Below are 24,596 nucleotides of genomic sequence, written 5' to 3' on the forward strand. Positions count from 1 at the left end.
GTTGTAGAGGACTAAGGTGATGCATGTGTTGTAGAGGACTAAGGTGATGCATGTGTTGTAGAGGACTAAGGTGACGCATGTGTTGTAGAGGACTAAGGTGATGCATGTGTTGTAGAAGACTAAGGTGATGCATGTGTTGTAGAGGACTAAGGTGACGCATGTGTTGTAGAGGACTAAGGTGATGCATGTGTTGTAGAAGACCAAGGTGATGCATGTGTTGTAGAAGACCAAGGTGATGCATGTGTTGTAGAGGACTAAGGTGATGCATGTGTTGTAGAAGACTAAGGTGATGCATGTGTTGTAGAGGACTAAGGTGATGCATGTGTTGGAGAGGACTAAGGTGATGCATGTGTTGTAGAAGACCAAGGTGATGCATGTGTTGTAGAGGACTAAGGTGATGCATGTGTTGTAGAAGACTAAGGTGATGCATGTGTTGTAGAGGACTAAGGTGATGCATGTGTTGTAGAGGACTAAGGTGCTGCATGTGTTGTAGAAGACTAAGGTGATGCATGTGTTGTAGAGGACTAAGGTGCTGCGTGTGTTGTAGAAGACTAAGGTGATGCATGTGTTGTAGAGGACTAAGGTGATGCATGTGTTGTAGAGGACTAAGGTGCTGCATGTGTTGTAGAAGACTAAGGTGATGCATGTGTTGTAGAGGACTAAGGTGATGCATGTGTTGTAGAGGACTAAGGTGCTGCATGTGTTGTAGAAGACTAAGGTGATGCATGTGTTGTAGAGGACTAAGGTGATGCATGTGTTGTAGAGGACTAAGGTGATGTATGTGTTGTAGAGCAGTGATTCCCGGTACAGGTCCGTGGATCGATTGGTACCGGGCCGCACAATAAATAATTAGTTATTCCCGTTTTATTTATTATCTGAGCCCGAACTATTTTTTTTTTTTTTAGTATTTTATTTTGAAAAATTACCGGATTCTCTCGGTTATATATTGGTCACTTGAGCGGCAAAATTTAACCCAGCTAGGAAAATAAGTAAAAAACAGACGTCTTTAGAAAGTTTCTTTGTGAAGGGGAAAAGGCACCGGGAAGAGAGAGAAGAACAGTCAACGACTTCCAACAAAAAGAAAGCTTTTAACAGACAATACCAGGAGTCCTACTTGAAATATGGATTTATCGCAACAGGTGATTCCCACGCACCGAGCCCGCTCTGCATAATATGTGGCGACCAGCTCTATAATGAGGCAATGAAGCCTTCAAAACTGCTTCGCCACTTAGAGACCAAGCACCCTAGATTAAAAGACAAGCCACTGCAGTATTTTGAAAGAAAAAAACATGAACATGAAAAACAGAAGAAATCACTGAGGGACACCACATCAGTAAATGAGAATGCACTGAGACATTGTACTTAGTGGCTAATCGTATTGCTAAGGCTAAAAAGCCATTCACTATTGGTGAAGAAGTGATCCTTCCTGCCGCAAAAGACATTTGCCGTCAACTTCTAGGAGAGGCTGCTGTTAAAAAGATATCACAGGTGCCTCTGTCGGCTAGCACCGTGACTCGGCGCATTGAGGAAATAGCCAAAGACAATGAGACACAATTGTTAGAGAGGATTGATAAATCACCGTGGTACGCACTCCAGGTTGACGAATCTACAGCGTTACGGTGAGTTAAAATTCTCATGTTCTTTATGTTTGTTTTCAATGTTGTATCTGCATCTTATTTTGAAGGCATGTAAACGTTACCATAGCAACCAAACCTCCGCCCCAGTCCGTGGGACAAATTTTCAAGCGTTGACCGGTCCGCAGTTACAAAAAGGTTGGGGACCACTGTTGTAGAGGACTAAGGTGATGCATGTGTTGTAGAGGACTAAGGTGACACATGTGTTGTAGAGGACTAAGATGATGCATGTGTTGTAGAGGACTAAGGTGATGCATGTGTTGTAGAGGACTAAGGTGATGCATGTGTTGTAGAGGACTAAGGTGACACATGTGTTGTAGAGGACTAAGATGATGCATGTGTTGTAGAGGACTAAGGTGATGCATGTGTTGTAGAGGACTAAGGTGACACATGTGTTGTAGAGGACAAAGATGATGCATGTGTTGTAGAGGACTAAGGTGATGCATGTGTTGTCGAGGACTAAGATGATGCATGTGTTGTAGAGGACTAAGGTGATACATGTGTTGTAGAGGACTAAGATGATGCATGTGTTGTAGAGGACTAAGGTGATGCATGTGTTGTAGAGGACTAAGGTGATGCATGTCTTGTAGAGGACTAAGGTGATGCATGTGTTGTAGAGGACTAAGGTGATGCATGTGTTGTAAAGGACTAAGGTGATGCATGTGTTGTAAAGGACTAAGGCGATGCATGTGTTGTAGAGAACTAAGGTGATGCATGTGTTGTAGAGCAGTGGTTCTCAAATGGGGGTACGCGTACCCCTGGGGGTACTTGAAGGTATGCCAAGGGGTACGTGAGATTTTTTTTAAATATTCTAAAAATAGCAACAATTCAAAAATCCTTTGTAAATATAAATAAAAACCTATCTTTTTTTTCAAATAGTTCAAGAAAGACCACTACAAATTAGCAATATTTTGCACTGTTATACAATTTAATAAATCAGAAACTGATGACATAGTGCTGTATTTTACTTCTTTATCTCTTTTTTTCAACCAAAAATGCTTTGCACTGATTAGGGGTACTTGAATTAAAAAATATTTCACAGGGGGTACATCACTGAAAAAAGGTTGAGAACCACTGTTGTAGAGGACCAAGGTGATGCATGTGTTGTAGAGGACTAAGGTGATGCATGTGTTGTAGAGGACTAAGATGATGAATGTGTTGTAGAGGACTAAGGTGACACATGTGTTGTAAAGGACTAAGATGATGCATGTGTTGTAGAGGACTAAGGTGACGCATGTGTTGTAGAGGACTAAGGTGATGCATGTGTTGTAGAGGACTAAGATGATGCATGTGTTGTAGAGGACTAAGATGATGCATGTGTTGTAGAGGACTAAGGTGATGCATGTGTTGTAGAGGACTAAGGTGATGCATGCGTTGTAGAGGACTAAGGTGACGCATGTGTTGTAGAGGACTAAGGTGATGCATGTGTTGTAGAGGACTAAGATGATGAATGTGTTGTAGAGGACTAAGGTGACACATGTGTTGTAAAGGACTAAGGTGACGCATGTGTTGTAGAGGACTAAGGTGACGCATGTGTTGTAGAGGACTAAGGTGACGCATGTGTTGTAGAGGACTAAGGTGACGCATGTGTTGTAGAGAACTAAGGTGATGCATGTGTTGTAGAAGACCAAGGTGATGCATGTGTTGTAGAGGACTAAGGTGATGCATGTGTTGTAGAGGACTAAGATGACGAATGTGTTGTAGAGGACTAAGGTGACACATGTGTTGTAAAGGACTAAGGTGATGCATGTGTTGTAGAGGACTAAGGTGACGCATGTGTTGTAGAGGACTAAAGTGACGCATGTGTTGTAAAGGACTAAGGTGACGCATGTGTTGTAGAGGACTAAGGTGACGCATGTGTTGTAGAGGACTAAGATGATGAATGTGTTGTAGAGGACTAAGGTGACACATGTGTTGTAAAGGACTAAGGTGATGCATGTGTTGTAAAGGACTAAGGTGATGCATGTGTTGTAGAGGACCAAGGTGATGCATGTGTTGTAGAGGACTAAGGTGATGCATGTGTTGTAGAGGACCAAGGTGATGCATGTGTTGTAGAGGACTAAGATGATGAATGTGTTGTAGAGGACTAAGGTGACACATGTGTTGTAAAGGACTAAGGTGACTCATGTGTTGTAAAGGACTAAGGTGACTCATGTGTTGTAGAGGACTAAGGTGACGCATATGTTGTAGAGGACTAAGGTGACGCATGTGTTGTAGAGGACTAAGGTGACGCATGTGTTGTAGAGGACTAAGGTGATGCATGTGTTGTAGAGGACCAAGGTGATGCATGTGTTGTAGAGGACTAAGATGATGAATGTGTTTTAGAGGACTAAGGTGACACATGTGTTGTAAAGGACTAAAGTGATGCATGTGTTGTAGAGGACTAAGGTGACGCATGTGTTGTAGAGGACTAAGGTGACGCATGAGTTGTAGAGGACTAAGGTGACGCATGTGTTGTAGAGGACTAAGGTGATGCATGTGTTGTAGAGGACTAAGATGATGCATGTGTTGTAGAGGACTAAGGTGATGCATGTGTTGTAGAGGACTAAGGTGATGCATGTGTTGTAGAGGACTAAGATGATGCATGTGTTGTAGAGGACTAAGGTGATGCATGTGTTGTAGAGGACTAAGGTGATGCATGTGTTGTAGAGGACTAAGGTGACGCATGTGTTGTAGAGAACTAAGGTGATGCATGTGTTGTAGAAGACCAAGGTGATGCATGTGTTGTAGAGGACTAAGGTGACGCATGTGTTGTAGAGAACTAAGGTGATGCATGTGTTGTAGAAGACCAAGGTGATGCATGTGTTGTAGAGGACTAAGGTGATGCATGTGTTGTAGAGGACTAAGATGACGAATGTGTTGTAGAGGACTAAGGTGACACATGTGTTGTAAAGGACTAAGGTGATGCATGTGTTGTAGAGGACTAAGGTGACGCATGTGTTGTAGAGGACTAAAGTGACGCATGTGTTGTAAAGGACTAAGGTGACGCATGTGTTGTAGAGGACTAAGGTGACGCATGTGTTGTAGAGGACTAAGATGATGAATGTGTTGTAGAGGACTAAGGTGACACGTGTTGTAAAGGACTAAGGTGATGCATGTGTTGTAAAGGACTAAGGTGATGCATGTGTTGTAGAGGACTAAGATGATGAATGTGTTGTAGAGGACTAAGGTGACACATGTGTTGTAAAGGACTAAGGTGACTCATGTGTTGTAAAGGACTAAGGTGACGCATGTGTTGTAGAGGACTAAGGTGACGCATGTGTTGTAGAGGACTAAGGTGACGCATGTGTTGTAGAGGACTAAGGTGACGCATGTGTTGTAGAGGACTAAGGTGATGCATGTGTTGTAGAGGACTAAGGTGATGCATGTGTTGTAGAGGACTAAGATGATGAATGTGTTTTAGAGGACTAAGGTGACACATGTGTTGTAAAGGACTAAAGTGATGCATGTGTTGTAGAGGACTAAGGTGACGCATGTGTTGTAGAGGACTAAGGTGACGCATGAGTTGTAGAGGACTAAGGTGACGCATGTGTTGTAGAGGACTAAGGTGATGCATGTGTTGTAGAGGACTAAGATGATGCATGTGTTGTAGAGGAATAAGGTGATGCATGTGTTGTAGAGGACTAAGATGATGCATGTGTTGTAGAGGACTAAGGTGATGCATGTGTTGTAGAGGACTAAGGTGATGCATGTGTTGTAGAGGACTAAGGTGATGCATGCGTTGTAGAGGACTAAGGTGACGCATGTGTTGTAGAGGACTAAGGTGATGCATGTGTTGTAGAGGACTAAGATGATGAATGTGTTGTAGAGGACTAAGGTGACACATGTGTTGTAAAGGACTAAGGTGACGCATGTGTTGTAGAGGACTAAGGTGACGCATGTGTTGTAGAGGACTAAGGTGACGCATGTGTTGTAGAGGACTAAGGTGACGCATGTGTTGTAGAGGACTAAGGTGATGCATGTGTTGTAGAGGACTAAGATGATGCATGTGTTGTAGAGGACTAAGATGATGCATGTGTTGTAGAGGACTAAGGTGATGCATGTGTTGTAGAGGACTAAGGTGACGCATGTGTTGTAGAGGACTAAGGTGACGCATGTGTTGTAGAGGACTAAGGTGACGCATGTGTTGTAGAGAACTAAGGTGATGCATGTGTTGTAGAAGACCAAGGTGATACATGTGTTGTAGAGGACTAAGGTGATGCATGTGTTGTAGAGGACTAAGATGATGCATGTGTTTTAGAGGACTAAGATGATGCATGTGTTGTAGAGGACTAAGGTGATGCATGTGTTGTAGAGGACTAAGGTGATGCATGTGTTGTAGAGGACTAAGGTGATGCATGTGTTGTAGAGGACAAAGGTGACGCATGTGTTGTAGAGGACAAAGGTGACGCATGTGTTGTAGAGGACTAAGGTGATGCATGTGTTGTAGAGGACTAAGATGATGCATGTGTTGTAGAGGACAAAGGTGATGCATGTGTTGTAGAGGACTAAGATGATGAATGTGTTGTAGAGGACTAAGGTGACACATGTGTTGTAAAGGACTAAGGTGACGCATGTGTTGTAGAGGACTAAGGTGACGCATGTGTTGTAGAGGACTAAGGTGACGCATGTGTTGTAGAGGACTAAGGTGACGCATGTGTTGTAGAGGACTAAGGTGATGCATGTGTTGTAGAGGACTAAGATGATGCATGTGTTGTAGAGGACTAAGATGATGCATGTGTTGTAGAGGACTAAGGTGATGCATGTGTTGTAGAGGACTAAGGTGACGCATGTGTTGTAGAGGACTAAGGTGACGCATGTGTTGTAGAGGACAAAGGTGACGCATGTGTTGTAGAGGACAAAGGTGACGCATGTGTTGTAGAGGACTAAGATGATGCATGTGTTGTAGAGGACTAAGGTGATGCATGTGTTGTAGAGGACTAAGATGATGCATGTGTTGTAGAGGACTAAGATGATGCATGTGTTGTAGAGGACTAAGGTGATGCATGTGTTGTAGAGGACTAAGGTGATGCATGTGTTGTAGAGGACTAAGGTGATGCATGTGTTGTAGAGGACTAAGGTGATGCATGTGTTGTAGAGGACAAAGGTGACGCATGTGTTGTAGAGGACAAAGGTGACGCATGTGTTGTAGAGGACTAAGGTGATGCATGTGTTGTAGAGGACTAAGATGATGCATGTGTTGTAGAGGACAAAGGTGATGCATGTGTTGTAGAGGACTAAGGTGATGCATGTGTTGCAGAAGACTAAGATGATGCATGTGTTGTAGAGGACTAAGTTGATGCATGTGTTGTAGAGGACTAAGGTGACACGTGTTGTAGAGGACTAAGGTGACACGTGTTGTAGAGGACTAAGGTGACACATGTGTTGTAGAGGACAAAGGTGACGCATGTGTTGTAGAGGACAAAGGTGACGCATGTGTTGTAGAGGACTAAGGTGATGCATGTGTTGTAGAGGACTAAGATGATGCATGTGTTGTAGAGGACTAAGGTGATGCATGTGTTGTAGAGGACAAAGGTGATGCATGTGTTGTAGAGGACTAAGGTGATGCATGTGTTGCAGAAGACTAAGATGATGCATGTGTTGTAGAGGACTAAGGTGATGCATTTGTTGTAGAGGACTAAGGTGATGCATGTGTTGTAGAGGACTAAGATGATGCATGTGTTGTAGAGGACTAAGGTGATGCATGTGTTTTAGAGGACTAAGATGACGCATGTGTTGTAGAGGACTAAGGTGAGTAACTCACGTGATGTACTTGTTGTAGAGGACAAAGGCGTGCTCGATGTTGCCCTCCTCAGCGTAGACGTGGGCCATGCGGATCATCTCCATGCCAGAGCGGAAGTAGCGTCGGGGGGGCACCTGCTCGTTGATCTCCACTGAGCTGCCCTTCTTGATCAGGATGCGGACTCGCTCCTCGGGCTGCAGACTGACGTCATTGGGGTCCGCCATGGCCGCGCTCCAAGGTGGAAGACTGAAGGTGAGACATTAATCACATGATTACACTTCACATGTTTGTCAACAGTCCTGACCTCCATTGTTTTGTGGCGCTCCCCAGGAACATCCACAGAAAACTCCACTCTGGTCAGATCATATCAAACTAACGCACCATTATTCACGCTAAATGGCCTTTTTCATCCATTCACTCAATACATTCAAGAATGAAGTGATTTTCATCCATTCCCTCAGCCTACACCCCAACTCATTCACTCAATACATTCAAGAATTAAGTCATTTTCATCCATTCACTCAGCCTACACCCCCAACTCATTCACTCAATACATTCAAGAATGAAGTGATGTGATTTTCATCCATTCACTCAGCCTACACCCTCAACTCATTCACTCAATATATTCAAGAATGAAGTGATTTCATCCATTCACTCAGCCTACACCCCCAACTCATTCACTCAATACATTCAAGAATGAAGTGATTTTCATCCATTCACTCACCTACACCCCCAACTCATTCACTCAATACATTAAAGAATTAAGTGATTTTCATCCATTCACTCAGCATACACCCCCAACTCATTCACTCAATACATTCAAGAATGAAGTGATTTCCATCCATTCAATCAGCCTACACCCCCAACTCATTCACTCAATACATTCAAGAATTAAGTGATTTTCATCCATTCACTCAGCATACACCCCCAACTCATTCACTCAATACATTCAAGAATGAAGTGATTTTCATCCATTCACTCAGCCTACACCCCCAACTCATTCACTCAATACATTCAAGAATGAAGTGATTTTCATCCATTCACTCAGCCTACACCCCCAATTCATTCACTCAATACATTCAAGAATGAAGTGATTTTCATCCATTCACTCAGCATACACCCCCAACTCATTCACTCAATACATTCAAGAATGAAGTGATTTTCATCCATTCACTCAGCCTACACCCCCAACTCATTCACTCAATACATTCAAGAATGAAGTGATTTTCATCCATTCACTCAGCATACACCCCCAACTCATTCACTCAATACATTCAAGAATTAAGTGATTTTCATCCATTCATTCAGCCTACACCCCCAACTCATTCACTCAATACATTCAAGAATGAAGTGATTTTCATCCATTCACTGAGCCTACACCCCCAACTCATTCACTCAATACATTCAAGAATGAAGTGATTTTCATCCATTCACTCAGCATACACCCCCAACTCATTCACTCAATACATTCAAGAATGAAGTGATTTCATCCATTCACTCAGCCTACACCCCCAACTCATTCACTCAATACATTCAAGAATGAAGTGATTTTCATCCATTCACTCATCTACATCCCCAACTCATTCACTCAATACATTAAAGAATGAAGTGATTTCCATCCATTCACTCAGCCTACACCCCCAACTCATTCACTCAATACATTCAAGAATTAAGTGATTTTCATCCATTCACTCAGCATACACCCCCAACTCATTCACTCAATACATTCAAGAATGAAGTGATTTTCATCCATTCACTCAGCCTACACCCCCAACTCATTCACTCAATACATTCAAGAATGAAGTGATTTTCATCCATTCACTCAGCCTACACCCCCAATTCATTCACTCAATACATTCAAGAATGAAGTGATTTTCATCCATTCACTCAGCATACACCCCCAACTCATTCACTCAATACATTCAAGAATGAAGTGATTTTCATCCATTCACTCAGCATACACCCCCAACTCATTCACTCAATACATTCAAGAATTAAGTGATTTTCATCCATTCATTCAGCCTACACCCCCAACTCATTCACTCAATACATTCAAGAATGAAGTGATTTTCATCCATTCACTGAGCCTACACCCCCAACTCATTCACTCAATACATTCAAGAATGAAGTGATTTTCATCCATTCACTCAGCATACACCCCCAACTACATTCACTCAATACATTCAAGAATGAAGTGATTTTCATCCATTCACTCAGCCTACACCCCCAACTCATTCACTCAATACATTCAAGAATGAAGTGATTTTCATCCATTCACTCAGCCTACACCCCCAACTCGTTCACTCAATACATTCAAGAATGAAGTGATTTTCATCCATTCACTCAGCCTACACCCCCAACTCATTCACTCAATACATTAAAGAATGAAGTGATTTTCATCCATTCACTCAGCCTACACCCCAACTCATTCACTCAATACATTCAAGAATGAAGTGATTTTCATCCATTCACTCAGCCTACACCCCCAACTCTTTCACTCAATACATTCAAGAATGAAGTGATTTTCTTGAGGTAACTAACTTGATTTCATGATTGATGACAAACAAAAAGGAAGTGACCATATTTGGAAGATGACTTTCCAAAATGTAGGTCACACATGTCTCTTTAGGATAATTCAAATCAACAAAAGAAATGATTCAAAAACAATTCACGTCACCTTGCAAAACTAGACTTAGAAAAACTGGTTCCACACAGGAGTCACTTACAAAGGATGGAAAGGGAAATGGTTCCACACAGGAGTCTTACAAAGGATGGAACGGGAAATAGTTCCACACAGGAGTCCCTTACAAAGGATGGAAAGGGAAATGGTTCCACACAGGAGTCACTTACAAATGATAGAAAGGGAAATGGTTCCACACAGGAGTCACTTACAAATGATGGAAAGGGAAATGGTTCCACACAGGAGTCACTTACAAAGGATGGAAAGGGAAATAGTTCCACACAGGAGTCACTTACAAAGGATGGAAAGGGAAATGGTTCCACACAGGAGTCACTTACAAAGGATGGAAAGGGAAATAGTTCCACACAAGAGTCACTTACAAATGATGGAAAGGGAAATAGTTCCACACAGGAGTCACTTACAAAGGATGAAAGGATAATGCACACAAGGGCACAAAAAGAGGGCGAAAATAAAAGGTTGACTAAAAATTTACCATAGTAGCAATATATATATATAACATATGTAATACTTACATATTATATATACAGTATATAACATACATTATATTGTATTAGCATATATTACATTACAAGTATATACAAAAAGACCAGTATTGGGCTGTTGAAGCAAGACAGTTGTTTTATATTTAATTTAAGGCTCCCCCTTATGATATTTTAGCAAAAAAAGGTTTAAAAAAAAAAAAAAGTTCTGCCATTTTGGGGTTTTGTCGGGACTCCTGATGAGATTTTGAGACATCCATCCATTTTCTACTGCTTGTCCCTTTTAGGGTCGCGGGTGGTGCTGGAGCCTATCTCAGCTGCATTCGGGCGGAAGGCGGTGTACACCCTGGACAAGTCGCCACCTCATCACAGGGCCAACACAGATAGACAGACAACATTCACACTCACATTCACACGCTAGGGCCAATTTAGTGTTGCCAATCAACCTATCCCCAGGTGCATGTCTTTGGAGGTGGGAGGAAGCCGGAGTACCCGGAGGGAACCCACGCAGTCACGGGGATGACATGCAAACTCCAAACAGAAAGATCCCGAGCCCGGGATTTAACTCAGGACTACCTTGTCCCACCGTGCTGCCTTGAGACATCTCCTACTTATTTTGTCTTCTCTTATTTCCAAAGTCTTTAAAATGCTATCCCCAGCTTTGAGATAGATTGCAGTTTTTCTCACCAACCTAAAATAAATCCAGAGTCTGTGGACAAATGAGGAGTTTTGTAAGACGTAACCGTGTGGACAAATGAGTGTTTTAAGAACATAATGTTGAACATTAACGAGCACACTGTATGAAACGCATTTTTTTTTGTCCTGTCCAGTTTCTCAGGCAAATCATATAGTTGATGTAGATGCCCATATCGGCTGTTCAAATGTACTTTACAAAAGAGAAGTGTGGGATACTTCTCTTGTAGTCTTATCTTTATTTGACTTTATTAAATGTATTTATATTATTATTTGGTGCAGCCGGGCCGGAGCAGGAGGGGATAGAAAGAGGAAAAAAAGGAAGACAGAGGGGGAAATTGTGGGGACAAGAGGGGCATTAGACAGAGACAACAACAACCACAGCAAACACAACAATAACAACAATAGAGCAACACCAGCAAATAGTATATGTACAAATATGATGGTAAAAGTGATAGCAAAGAAGCAGTTAGTGAAATAAGTAGTAATACAGAAATGACAATGATTATTACACTACAAATGGATCAATACAAATACCAATAGAAATAGCGCTATTGATAATGAACAATAACAATAATTTACCTCTATTATCAACAATACAGTTGTTCAAATGCAACAATACATATACGTAATGATAACTAGAGACGCATTTATTGACGTGTCATGGTGCTCCAAATGTCTCATTTAAGTGTGTCATTGAACAAAGTCAAACGTCTAACTCAACATGTAAAGTGTAATTCAGCTTTAAAATGAGCTGATTAACGACGATGTGTGGGCTTGAACACACTTGAATGTGCGCCTGCCGTAGCTCTACGTTAGCCGCAGTTAGCTCGCACAAGGAAGCATCGCGTTCCATCTTGGAGCAGAATCCTTCTTACCCGGTCAGCTCCTACATGAAGGAAGATGTCGCACAAAGAAGAATGGCAGCGTCCTGAAGTTGGACTCGACGAAAGAACACTTCCGCAATCACAACCACTTCCGGCTTCCGCAGTCACGTGAGGCCAGCGGGCGGAAGTGGGTTAGTTGAATAGAAATATTATTACACACTTATTTTGAAATAGTACTGATTGAGAACAACAATACACGAATATTGTTTTAGTCTTATACTGTAAATGTAATATTTGTAGACGTCTGCGTGTCATCAACTTTTAATAAGGCTATTCAAAATTAAAAACAAACTATTTCTGGAAAATCTGCAAAATATTTTTTTTCCAAAAGACTACTAGTATATTTGACTGCCAGTATAGTGTGTATTCATAAAGCTTTTGAAAATTAATAACTCAAATATATCAGAAAAATCAGCTACATTTCTGTTTATAAATAGGACTTGTAGTTGTATTCAACTAAACGCCATTTTTGTGTCTTGTGTTTTTGAGACATTGTTAAGCTTTCTATTTTTATTGCGCCCTGACAGTAACTTACTTTTCTTGTATTTGTGTATTGTTAATGAGGAAGCGGGTGTGACGTTACCAAAACGTGCGACGTCATCACGTTGTTGTTGTGGGCGTGCTCTTTTCAGTCTTGGCGCGGTGCACATAAAGAACGTTTGTATGAAGCAGTGTGTTTCAACCACTGTGCCGCGGAACACCAGTGAGTGACACATGGTCTGGTGTGATGTGGGAGACATACTTGCCAACACTCCCGAATTTTCCGGGAGACTCCCGAAATTCAGCGCCTCTCCCGAAAACCTCCCGGGACAAATATTCTCCCGAAAATCTCCCGGTTTTTAACCAGACCTGGAGGCCACGCCCCCTCCAGCTCCATGCAGACCTGAGTGAGGGCAGCCTTTTTTCATGACGGGAGGACAACAGGGTGATAAGAACTAAATCATCCAGACTAGAGATAAATTGTATTATTATGTTTATCTTACCTACAAATAAATATATTTGTTAATTTAAAAAAAAACAAACATTTTTACTATATTTTCCTAAAAACATCAAAATTAATTGTATTTTTATTTGTATTTTTTCTGACTCCTTATTACATCCAGCCATAGAATTATACATTTAAATAAACATGTTTGAAATAATTAATTTTAAATGATCATAATAATTAATTTAAAATGACCATATCTAATTATTAAAATAAAAATTAAAATTAAAATAAATTAAAATAATTGCTTGTTTATCAACAACTTTAGCATTTTATTCATTACATTTTGAAGCTCTCAGAAGCCAAGTTATGTTATATTAAGATTTATTTATGCAAGTTTGAAGTATCAACAGTTTTGTTTGCATATTTTCAGGATGTGTATATATATATGTATATATATATATATATATATATATATAAATATATACATATATATATATATATATATATATATATATATATATATATATGTGTGTGTATATATATATATATATGTGTGTGTATGGAATGCTTGACTTGGTGAATTCTAGCTGTCAATATACTCCTCCCCTCTTAACCACGCCCCCAACCACGCCCCCACCCCCACCTCCCGAAATCGGAGGTCTCAAGGTTGGCAAGTATGGTGGGAGATGATCTAATTTTACCTACTTGGGTTAAAAGTTGGTACATTTTAAGTCTACTTTATACCTTTTGTTTTCGCCCTCTTTTTGTGCCCTTGTGTGCACGATCCTTTCCCTCTTCATCCTTTCCATCCTTTGTAACTGAGCTACTGTGTGGAAAATGTTCCTTTGTGGATCATTAAAGTTTGTGTAAGTGTAAGTCCAAATTTTTTTTTTGCAAAGCAGTAATTCTAATCTTCAAATAATGTGTTGTTGTTGAGTGTCGGCAGACTAACCATGTTATACTCTTCCAGATCAGTAGGTGGCAGCAGGTAGCTAATTTGGGAACATGCTTTGTTGTGATCCCAATATGCAGGTAAAAAGGTATGTCATTTTTAAACCAAAAATAAAGAAAAAGTCAGAGGCAGAGTCTCCTGTCAGAGAGAGTTTCAATTCCCACCTCCGGAAGAACTTTGAACATGTCACGAGGGAGGTGCTGGACATTGAGTCCGAGTGGACCACACTGTAAAAACTGTTGCCTAGATCTAACTCAATAAAAATAAGGCAACATTTTCCAAGCAATTTTTGTTAGTTTAGTCAACTAATTGGTATTTTGAGTAAGTAGAACTTAATAATATGCATTTCGATTTATGCAAAAAGATTAAGTTGCGTTTACAGAAAAAGCCAAGAAATTGAGTAAAATCAATGTAAAAAAAACCATCAGCATATTAAACACACAAGACTTAATTAAAAATAAGTAACATTTAAATGAAAAAATAATTTTTGTACTCAATTTTATTAATTTTGACCAACTTACCCTTTCTTTGTTTTGAAAATGGAAACTGCTTAAAATAATTACTTAGAGTAATAATAAAAAAATCAAGACATATCAAATTCCAACCTTTATTAAATCATTACCATATAAAAACAGTGGCAATGAGATGGACAGTATGAACAGTCAACATCCATATTATACAAGAATGCATGACCTCAACTTTTTAAAGTGTTGTATAGAACACCTTCACAGTAGTTTTCTTTTTTTAACCGTATACATATTAAAACATTTTCACAAGCCATATCCAAACCTGTCAATAAACTGGACAGTATTAACAGTCAAGAACATCAGTATTTAGTGCATAAAAGAATGCATGACCTCAGCATCTCAAGTTTTACTTAGAACATTCACAGTACAGTTTCTTGCTAAAACAATTTAACATTAAGATTATCTGTACTTCTGTAACAATTCACAAGCAGAACACCTTCACTGTAGTGTCTTTCAGTGTGTATATTTTGAAACATTTTAACTTAAACAACTCACAGATCCCTCCTTCTGACCAGCTGGAGCTTCACAGTAGGGCAATTTAGTGTGTATAAAACATAAAAAAACTTAATTTACACACCAGAAACGATGACCTGGAGCTTTGTATAAAACCTGAACAGGACAAACCGTTACAACATTCTGAAGAATTCCACTCAATGAACAATGTATAATGATTTTGAACAGACACAAGAACATAGCTGTTCAAAAGTGCAAGCTGACAGTCATGGCTCACTGCCTAAGCTAGAAGCTTGTTTTTGAGAGTCATGAATTTGGGGGTTGGTTTTGGGCGCAGTGTGTCAAGTCCCACAAAAAGTCTTTGAAACACCTCAAATGTTTTGGAAAGTTTGGATGGATACTCAAGATTAAGTGCATACGTCAACCCCAGAAGTAGGCAGCATGCTTTGACCAGGTTTCCAAGATGAGTAAGGACTGGTACTCCCTCAATGATGATTCCTACTGCATTTGGCTCACGACAGATGTAGATGCTCATATTCTTCATTTCCAGGTCCTCATGAACAGCGGTCTCTGCAGTTCCCTTTGAGATACAAAAACAGTAATTAAAAACACAAACATCTAATTTTATATTTACAGTAATATAAGTTGTGTGATTTAATTCAGATAATGATTACTTTTGTGAAGACCATTTTGAAAACTTTTGAATTCTAATTTGAGATCTTGTACATTAAACTTGGTACAATAGATGCATTTCCAGCCACATGTTTTTTATTGGCATTTCTAATTTGCATATAAAAAACCTGAATAGAACCACCAGAAATTAAAACAAACAAACAAACAGTAATATGTTATATATATATATATATATATATATATATATATATATATATATATATATATATATATATATATATATATATATGTAGAGTAAATGTTTTAATGCTTGTTTAAGGGGAGTATTTTTTGTTTGCATTGTTTTTTTAGGGCAAACAGAAACACAAGACAGAAAGGCATCACTCTGTGGTGCTATGCTAATTGGCTATCCTGGGGCTCTTGCCAACTAGCTGCATGCTCGACCTCCACCTGACAACTGCTGGTTCAGTCAGTTCACATAAAAGTAAACCCAATTTAAGCTTGTACATCAGACTGATCCAAACCTGCTTTTAAACAATACTTACAGTAGTCAGAGATTAGCTCCTGTCCACTCTCTCCCATGTACTCTATGAGGCATCTCACAGTTACATCTCTCTTCTTCACTGCAGAGGCACTTGGGTCCTAGAGTTAAGAGAATAATAATAAATAAATGAATTTTGTTGGCAAATTCAGTTTAAACTTTTAAACCACTTTTAACCCACCTGTATCAGTTCCATCAACAAGTTCTTGATGCACTGCAGTCACTCCTTCTTTTGCACTGAAGAGCTCCAGGAGCTTTGGCGTGTACCTGTCCAGTTGGGACATAAATGTTGATTCCGCTTCATTAATCTGTAAGACAGCAAATGTTGACCGTTACTGATATTAAGGGTATTAGTATACATTTTCAGGCAAAAAGTGAGTCTAGTATGTCATGTCCAAGTCACAATGGAAACTTGGTCAGGAAAAATAGAATGATAATAGAATAGAATAGAATAAAAGATATTCTACGAGTCGGTGGTGGCAGGCGCCTTCTTGTACGCCGTGGCCTGCTGGGGCAGCGGGCTGAGAGCGAGGGACGCAAACAGACTGGACAAGTTGGTAGAGAAGGCCAGTAACGTGGTGGGAGTGGAGCTAGACTCTCTGGCGGTGGTGTCAGAGAGGAGAAGTCTAGCATCTTGACAGATGAGAGCGAAGGGATGTATAAGAGCATGGGCAACCTACATGAATGCAAGGCAAGGAATGGCTGTGTCCAAAGGTCCCATGTTGCAGTCTGTAATGCTTTAAAATGTCACTCTTGGTTGGTACAACAGTGCTGCACAACTTACAGGGCCATCCCATCTGTCATTGGAGAGAGAGAACAAAAAAGACAAGTTATGGTTCATGTCTAACCTCTTGGATATATAAGCCTGGTGAAAGCCCTTTATATCGTTTTTTTTTACACCCTAATATACTCGTTTGCAGTATTTCCTCTAGATTTTTTTGTAGCCACGGTGGTCTAAGTTGGTAACCTAGCAACAGTAGGGGGGTCTAGGGGCATGCCCCCACGGAAGAAAAATTTGAAAATTTACCCTTTAAATGGTGACTACTGGTGAGATTTTTTTTTGGGGGGGGGGGGGGGGGGGGGGGGGGATGTTGAGATTGAGACTTACACAATGAGTGTTATTCTTACAAGAGTAGCGTTTTGCCTAGGAGTGTGCATGGACAGCAGGTCTGAGGGGGCTTCAGATAGCTCTGTCAAGTGTACCTAGCTAGCTGCTAGCAACTATGAATGCAAGCTAGTGAAGCAGCTCTAATGTGGCTGCTTATAAACTGAAGAATAAAATATTAAACTACCACGCAAAGAAAACGCTAATTATAAACTTCACAGCTATAAACAATGTTTGGTTGAAGTTAATGAGCTGTTGGAGGTAAGAGCACATTCGAAATGGCGGTCGGCGGGAAAAGTAGTAAACTAAATATAACATTGAACCATGCTTTTGAAAATGTATACATTTAAATCCTGGCAAATACTGACTTCCATCCATCCATCCATTTTCTACCGCTTATTTTAACAATATAAATTGTTACTTACATGAGTTCGGTAAAGTGTTTTCCTTGTTCTCCGTGAAGAAACGTGTCTGGGCTTGTTCTTCCACAGCCGCATGCAGGTGGGCGGGTCCTGACGTTTTAGGTCTGATATAAACCTTTGAACTGAGTTTTGCTAAATCAATTTATGTTGGAAGTCCAATAAAATTAATTTTATCACATAAAAAATTAAGTTACGAAAATATTCACACTTTTTACTTAGAGATAACTCAAAAACTCTAAAAATAAAAATAAATTGATTTATTGGAATAAATATACTTTTAAAAATAAAGTAGAATGGACAATTCCACTGAAAGACTTTTTACAGTGCATGTTCCGCACCTCTATTGTTGAGGCGGCTGATTGGAGCTGTGGCCGCAAGGTAGTTGGTGCCTGTCGTGGCGGTAATCCTACAACTCGTTGGTGGACACCGGCGGTGAGGGATGCCGTCAAGCTGAAGAAGGAGTCCTATCGGGTTCTTTTGGCTCATAAGACTCCTGAGGCAGCGGACAGCTACCGACAGGCCAAGCGGTGTGCGGCTTCAGCGGTCGCGGAGGCAAAAACTCGAACATGAGAGGAGTTCGGGGAAGCCATGGAAAACGACTTCCGGGCGGCTTCGAAGCGATTCTGGACCACCATCCGCCGCCTCAGGAAGGGGAAGCAGTGCACTATCAACACCGTGTATGGTGAAGATGGTGTTCTGCTGACCTTGACTGCAGATGTTGTGGATCGGTGGAGGGAATACTTCGAAGACCTCCTCAATCCCACCAACACGTCTTCCTATGAGGAAGCAGTGCCTGGGGAATCTGTGGTGGGCTCTCCCATTTCTGGGGCTGAGGTTGCTGAGGTAGTTAAAAAGCTCCTCAGTGGCAAGGCCCCGGGAGTAGATGAGATCCGCCCGGAGTTCCTTAAGGCTCTGGATGCTGTGGGGCTGTCTTGGTTGACAAGACTCTGCAGCATCACATGGACATCGGGGGAGGTACCTCTGGATTGGCAGACCGGGGTGGTGGTTCCTCTCTTTAAGAAGGGGAACCGGAGGGTGTGTTCTAACTATTGTGGGATCACACTCCTCAGCCTTCCCGGTAAGGTCTATTCAGGTGTACTGGAGAGGAGGCTACGCCGGATAGTCAAACCTCGGATTCAGGAGGAACAGTGTGGTTTTCGTCCTGGTCGTGGAACTGTGGACCAGCTCTATACTCTCGGCAGGGTCCTTGAGGGTGCATGGGAGTTTGCCCAACCAGTCTACATGTGCTTTGTGGACTTGGAGAAGGTATTCGACCGTGTCCCTCGGGAAGTCCTGTGGGGAGTGCTCAGAGAGTATGGGGTATCGGACTGTCTGATTGTGGCGGTCCGCTCCCTATATGATCAGTGTCAGAGCTTGGTCCGCATTGCCGGCAGTAAGTCGGACACGTTTCCAGTGAGGGTTGGACTCCGCCAAGGCTGCCCTTTGTCACCGATTCTGTTCATAACTTTTATGGACAGAATTTCTAGGCGCAGTCAAGGCGTTGAGGGGATCCGGTTTGGTGGCTGCAGGATTAGGTCTCTGCTTTTTGCAGATGATGTGGTCCTGATGGCTTCATCTGGCCAGGATCTTCAGCTCTCACTGGATCGGTTCGCAGCTGAGTGTGAAGCGACTGGGATGAGAATCAGCACCTCCAAATCCGAGTCCATGGTTCTCGCCCGGAAAAGGGTGGAGTGCCATCTCCGGGTTGGGGAGGAGATCTTGCCCCAAGTGGAGGAGTTCAAGTACCTCAGAGTCTTGTTCACGAGTGAGGGAAGAGTGGATCGTGAGATCGACAGGCGGATCGGTGCGACGTCTTCAGTAATGCGGACGCTGTATCGATCCGTTGTGGTGAAGAAGGAGCTAAGCCGGAAGGCAAAACTCTCAATTTACCGGTCGATCTACATTCCCATCCTCACCTATGGTCAAGAGCTTTGGGTTATGACTGAAAGGACAAGATCACGGGTACAACCGGCCGAAATGAGTTTCCTCCGCCGGTTGGCGGGGCTCTCCCTTAGAGATAGGGTGAGAAGCTCTGTCATCCGGGGGGAACTCAAAGTAAAGCCACTGCTCCTCCACATCGAGAGGAGCCAGATGAGGTGGTTCTGGCATCTGGTCAGGATGCCACCCGAACGCCTCCTTAGGGAGGTGTTTAGGGCACGTCCGACCGGTAGGAGGCCACGGGGAAGACCCAGGACACGTTGGGAAGACTATGTCTCCCAGCTGGCTTGGGAACGCCTCGGGATCCCCCGGGAAGGGCTGGACGAAGTGGCTGGGGAGAGGAAAGTCTGGGCTTCCCTGTTTAGGCTGCTACCCCCGCGACCCGACCTCGGGTAAGCGGAAGAAGATGGATGGATGGAATAAAGAAAAAGTGAGTGCCCCTAAGAAAATGCATTAAAGCTTAGGGAAGGCTATGTAGAACGAAACTAAAACTGAACTGGCTTCCTGTTTCCTGTTTGGAGTTCCTGTTTGTATTTGACTTTATTAAGTATATTTATATTATTATTTGGTGCAGCCGGGCCGGAGCAGGAGGGGATAGAAAGAGAAAAAAAGGAAGACAGAGGGGGAAATTATGGGGACAAGAGTGGGATAAGACAGAGAGACAAAAACAACAACAGCAAACACAACAATAATAACAACAACTACAACAACAATAAAACAACTTCAGCAAATAGGATATGTACAAATATGATAGTAAAAGAGATAGCGGTAGAAAATGAATGGATGGATGAGATAGCAAAGAAGCAGTTAGTGAAATAAATAATAATACAGAAATGACAATGAACATTATTACACTACAAATGGATCAGTACAAATACCAATAGAAATAGCACTATTGATAATGAATAATACCAATAATTACCTCTATTATCAACAATACAGTTGTTCAAATGCAACAATACATATACGTAATAACTGGAGATACAAAAGAAAGCAGATACATGGAGGGGAAGAAAGAGAAGCCAGCTATATTAACTTTGTAGATTGTTATAGTAACAATAGGTTAAGCTTTGTCAGTGTGCCATGTGTTACCCAGTTTACCCGATTGCAAGAACGTTAATATATGTTTGATGAAATGTGATTATATGCATGAGTGTATGCATGTATATGTACAGTATGTGTATATGTACGTTTGTACAGTGAATGTATACAGTATGTACAGTATGTGTATATGTATGTTTGTACAGTGAATGTACATACTGTATATGTACAGTATGTGTATATGTATGTTTGTACAGTGAATGTATACGTACAGTATGTGTACACTATATGTATGTTTGTACAGTGAATGTATATGTACATGTAAGTGTATACTGTATGTATGTTTGTACAGTGAATGTATATGTACAGTATGTGTATATGTATGTTTGTACAGTGAATGTGCGTGTGGATGTACGAACTTTGAGTATGTAGGTATGTACTGTATTTGTCTATGTATGTGGGAGCGTAGGTACCTATGTACTGTATGTATGAATAACAGTGTGTATGTGAGTATATATGTGTATTTGTATGTACAATATATTTGACTCCCAGTGTGTGTGGGAGCCAGAGTACGGCCCCAGCCACCCAGAGAGCCCAACCCACAAACAGCAGGTGTGGCGCCCAGGGAACCAGGGACCACCGGCCCCACGCAGCCAGGCCGGCCAGCGACGGGAACCCCAGGGCCACCGTTCCGCCCGGAAGAGCCAGCAGCAGGTCGCAGACAGACGCGCCCGGTAGAGGACAAGGCACGGGAGAAGCAGGGGACAGCCAGCCCTCATGCCAGCGAGAGACCACACCCCACACGGGCAGAAAGGCAGGACGCCCCGCCCGGGGGCCCCAGAGACTCCCTGCAACCGGACGGGAAGACCGCCCCCGCCCCACCAGCAACCGGGCCCCCACGACCCCACCCCCCATCCCCGTAGAGCACGACGCGGCCTTCCCCAGGCCACCCCACCTAAGTTGGCCGCCGCAGGACCGCCCAGCACGGGGCCACGGTGTGCATTGCTGCGATCAGCAATGCACACCGGGGCAGCGACACATATATACGTACCTACATAAATACACACACGCAGATTTCACCATATATATACAAACGTACACACACACATACACGCACACCCATATATACACACATATAATTTAACAGAATAAATTTTTTTATAAAATAGATAATAAAATAAATAAATAAATAAGGGTGAAGAAAAACACAGGAGGAGGACTTTCGCAGGACAGTTGGGCAGCACCCACCAAGGGAGGTAAGCAACCCCCCGACCCGGCACCAGGCGGGCCCGCACAGCCGCAGCGCAGGGCGACCCAGGGCAGACCCCGCCCTGCGCCCCAGGGGAAGGAGGAAACCAAAGGCCAGAGGGGCACGAGCTGACCCCAGCCCGACAGCGGCAAACCCCCCATCCCCCCGGGCGCAACCCCCCGCCCAACCACCCACGAGAGGGACATCCCCCCACCCGACCCATGGCGGCCGCCCGCAGCTCCACCCGCATCCCAACCCGCGCCTAGGAACCCCCATCCACCCCCGACCGCAAGACCACCCAAGGATTGGCCCGCCAGGCCGAAACCAGGGAAGACACCCCAGGCCCACCCGACCCCGCAGCACACGGCCCCCCGATACCCCCCACCCACGAAGCAGGACCCTAGGGGCAGAGCCCCAGCCCTGTCCCCATGGGAGTCAGGTCAGGAAATTAATTAGCGGTGCCCAAAGAGATCGGAATTCTGTCAGTTGTTGTTTTGATTCAGCAGACATTCTTTCCAGAACTACATAATCTAATAAAATGGTTTTGTAAAGGTTTATACATAAATAATTTTTTGATTTCCAATTCATGAGAATAGTTTTCTTGGCGATGTCTAATGCGTTGATAAGGAGGTATGTTTTGTTTATATCAAGATCAGTTGCGGAGAGATCACCCAACAGGCAGAGTGCGGGGGAGATGGGAATAGGAATCTCTAATGCGAATGACAGGTTCTTGCACACTCCACGCCAAAAGTTAATCACGGGAGCACATTGAATGTAAATGGTAAATGAAGTAGTTATCTACCTTATTATCTGAGCAGTGTACATAAACCCATTTTATACATTCTTAGACCGGTGTAATGTATTCTGTAAAGTATTTTGAGCTGAATCAGTCGAAGATTTGGATTGTTAATCAAACAAGAGGTATTGAAGCATATTTGTTTCCAGAATTCTGGGTCACAGCTTGTGGATACGTCTGAGTGCCATTTGGAAGTTGGGATAACTATTGTGTAATCTATTTTTGACAAGAGAGCATATCATTTGGATAAAGCTTTGGGGGCAGATGTTTTGAAGAATTTAACGGTCGTGGGATTACTTTCTCATGTTGTTTTGTTGAATCATGCGCTGATTACAGATTTGATTTGTATATATTCTAGATATATTCTAGGAATTTGTTAGGATTTATTGCATATTGTGTTATTAAACTATTAAAAGAGATAAAATGGTTTCCATTGATGATATCCCAAGGTATCTGACTCCCTTATCATACCATGCTGGAAAGTTCAATGGTTTCTTGTTAAACAGAAAATCAGGATTATTCCAAATAGGCGTAAATTGGCAGGGACTGAGCGGGGACCCAGTTATTTTCAAAAATTCCCACCAAGGTAGTGCGTATATTAATACTTTTAAAGCAGGTGTGTTTTCGGAGAATTTGGCTAATAAAGGGCAAGTTAGAAATTGGGATCTTCTGCCTGAGTGATTGTCAGAGGTGGGACCAAGTCATTGTTTTGCAAGTCACAAGTAAGTCTCAAGTCTTTGCCCTCAAGTCCGAGTCAAGTCCCGAGTCAAGACAGGCAAGCCCCGAGTCAAGTCCAAAGTCAAGACTGGAAAGTCTCAAGTCAAGTCCTAAGTCCTGCATTTTGAGTTTCGAGTCCTTTCAAGTCCTTTTAACCACAGACTAATATATTAACACAGATTGTGTATGCTTTTCAAACGCTGTATTTATTTATTAAAACAAGTGCATTTTAAATTGCAGGAAAGAAAATTGTGCTGACATTGCACTTTATAATAGCACTATATTAACCAGTCATTTTAAACATTAACTCATTCCTTTACAGAACAAACACATTGAAAAATAAAGTGCAAATGTACTTATTTGTACAAAAGTGTTAACATTGTAAAAACATGACATATACGTGAACATAACAAAAAAGTTGTACTTTTTATATGTCAGGGCCCTATGCTGCATTGCATCTGCAAAAGACCAAATTAGCCAAGAGTCTGTCAGTCATTTGTGCACGATGGGGGCGTAGTATGATGCCACCATGGCTGAAAACTCGCTCCACTGGAGCACTGGAGGCAGGCACTGCCAAGACTCTCATGGCCACTCGGAACAGTGAAGGAAGAGTCTTCATGTTCAATGCCCAGAACAAAAGGGGGGAGAGAGTTGTTTTGGGTTGGTGCACTACTTGTAAGTGTATCTTGTGTTTTTTATGTTGATTTAATAAAAAAAATTAAAAAAAACATTTTATTTCTTGTGCGGCCCGATACCAATCGATCCACGGACCAGTACCGGGCCGCGGCCCGGTGGTTGGGGACCACTGAGGTAAACAACCAACAGTATGTCAGAAAGCTAGCTGAAACGGTACATATATTCATAATATAGTATACATTTTAACTGACCTTTATTTTACTATTTTTGTCTTTTTTTAGGTGGCTAAAATACGCGGTGCTGCTGACCGCCGTCTAACGTTACGTGTGATATATTGACTAACGTAACCCTGCTTAAAAAAAAAATCACTGAACAAAAAGTATGAATAAGGTAGTGAACTGCAACAGATTCCCGTGTTTGCAATAACGTTATAACGTTAGCAGTGAGTTTACAGCCTCACTGATTTAACTACACAGCAAATAAAAGTCACGTTACTGCCAATAAACGTTATCTTACATTCAAAACTTACCGTTCTTTGTGCA

General features: G+C 42.0%; 1 protein-coding gene and 1 long non-coding RNA gene across 5 annotated transcripts in view; both read right to left on the reverse strand.

The window, feature by feature from the left end:
* The window catches only part of LOC133620329 (STAM-binding protein-like A), a 36,264-nt gene extending 24,035 nt beyond the window's left edge, over positions 1 to 12,229 (reverse strand). For all 3 annotated transcript variants that reach the window (XM_061981738.2, XM_061981737.2, XM_061981739.2), the window contains exons 1-2: positions 12,108 to 12,229; positions 7,378 to 7,602 (exon numbers count right to left, since the gene is read on the reverse strand). In XM_061981738.2, the coding sequence (XP_061837722.2) occupies positions 7,378 to 7,580 (203 nt within the window). In that variant the 5' untranslated portion in view covers positions 7,581 to 7,602; positions 12,108 to 12,229. The remainder of the gene's footprint in view (positions 1 to 7,377; positions 7,603 to 12,107) is intronic.
* A 2,425-nt stretch (positions 12,230 to 14,654) lies between these two features.
* Positions 14,655 to 18,902, reverse strand: LOC133620330 (uncharacterized). 2 transcript variants are annotated; one of them, XR_009817505.2, is made up of 5 exons: positions 17,681 to 18,900; positions 16,831 to 16,947; positions 16,332 to 16,458; positions 16,155 to 16,251; positions 14,657 to 15,556 (listed from the first exon to the last, which is right to left on the reverse strand). It is a non-coding gene; the product is annotated as an uncharacterized lncRNA (long non-coding RNA). The 2 variants fall into 2 exon arrangements; XR_009817504.2 differs by having other exon boundaries at positions 14,655 to 15,556; positions 16,332 to 16,947; positions 17,681 to 18,902.
* Positions 18,903 to 24,596: the final 5,694 nt, after the last annotated feature.

The sequence above is a fragment of the Nerophis lumbriciformis genome, linkage group LG24, assembly GCF_033978685.3.
Source record: "Nerophis lumbriciformis linkage group LG24, RoL_Nlum_v2.1, whole genome shotgun sequence".
Taxonomy (NCBI): Eukaryota; Metazoa; Chordata; class Actinopteri; order Syngnathiformes; family Syngnathidae; genus Nerophis; species Nerophis lumbriciformis.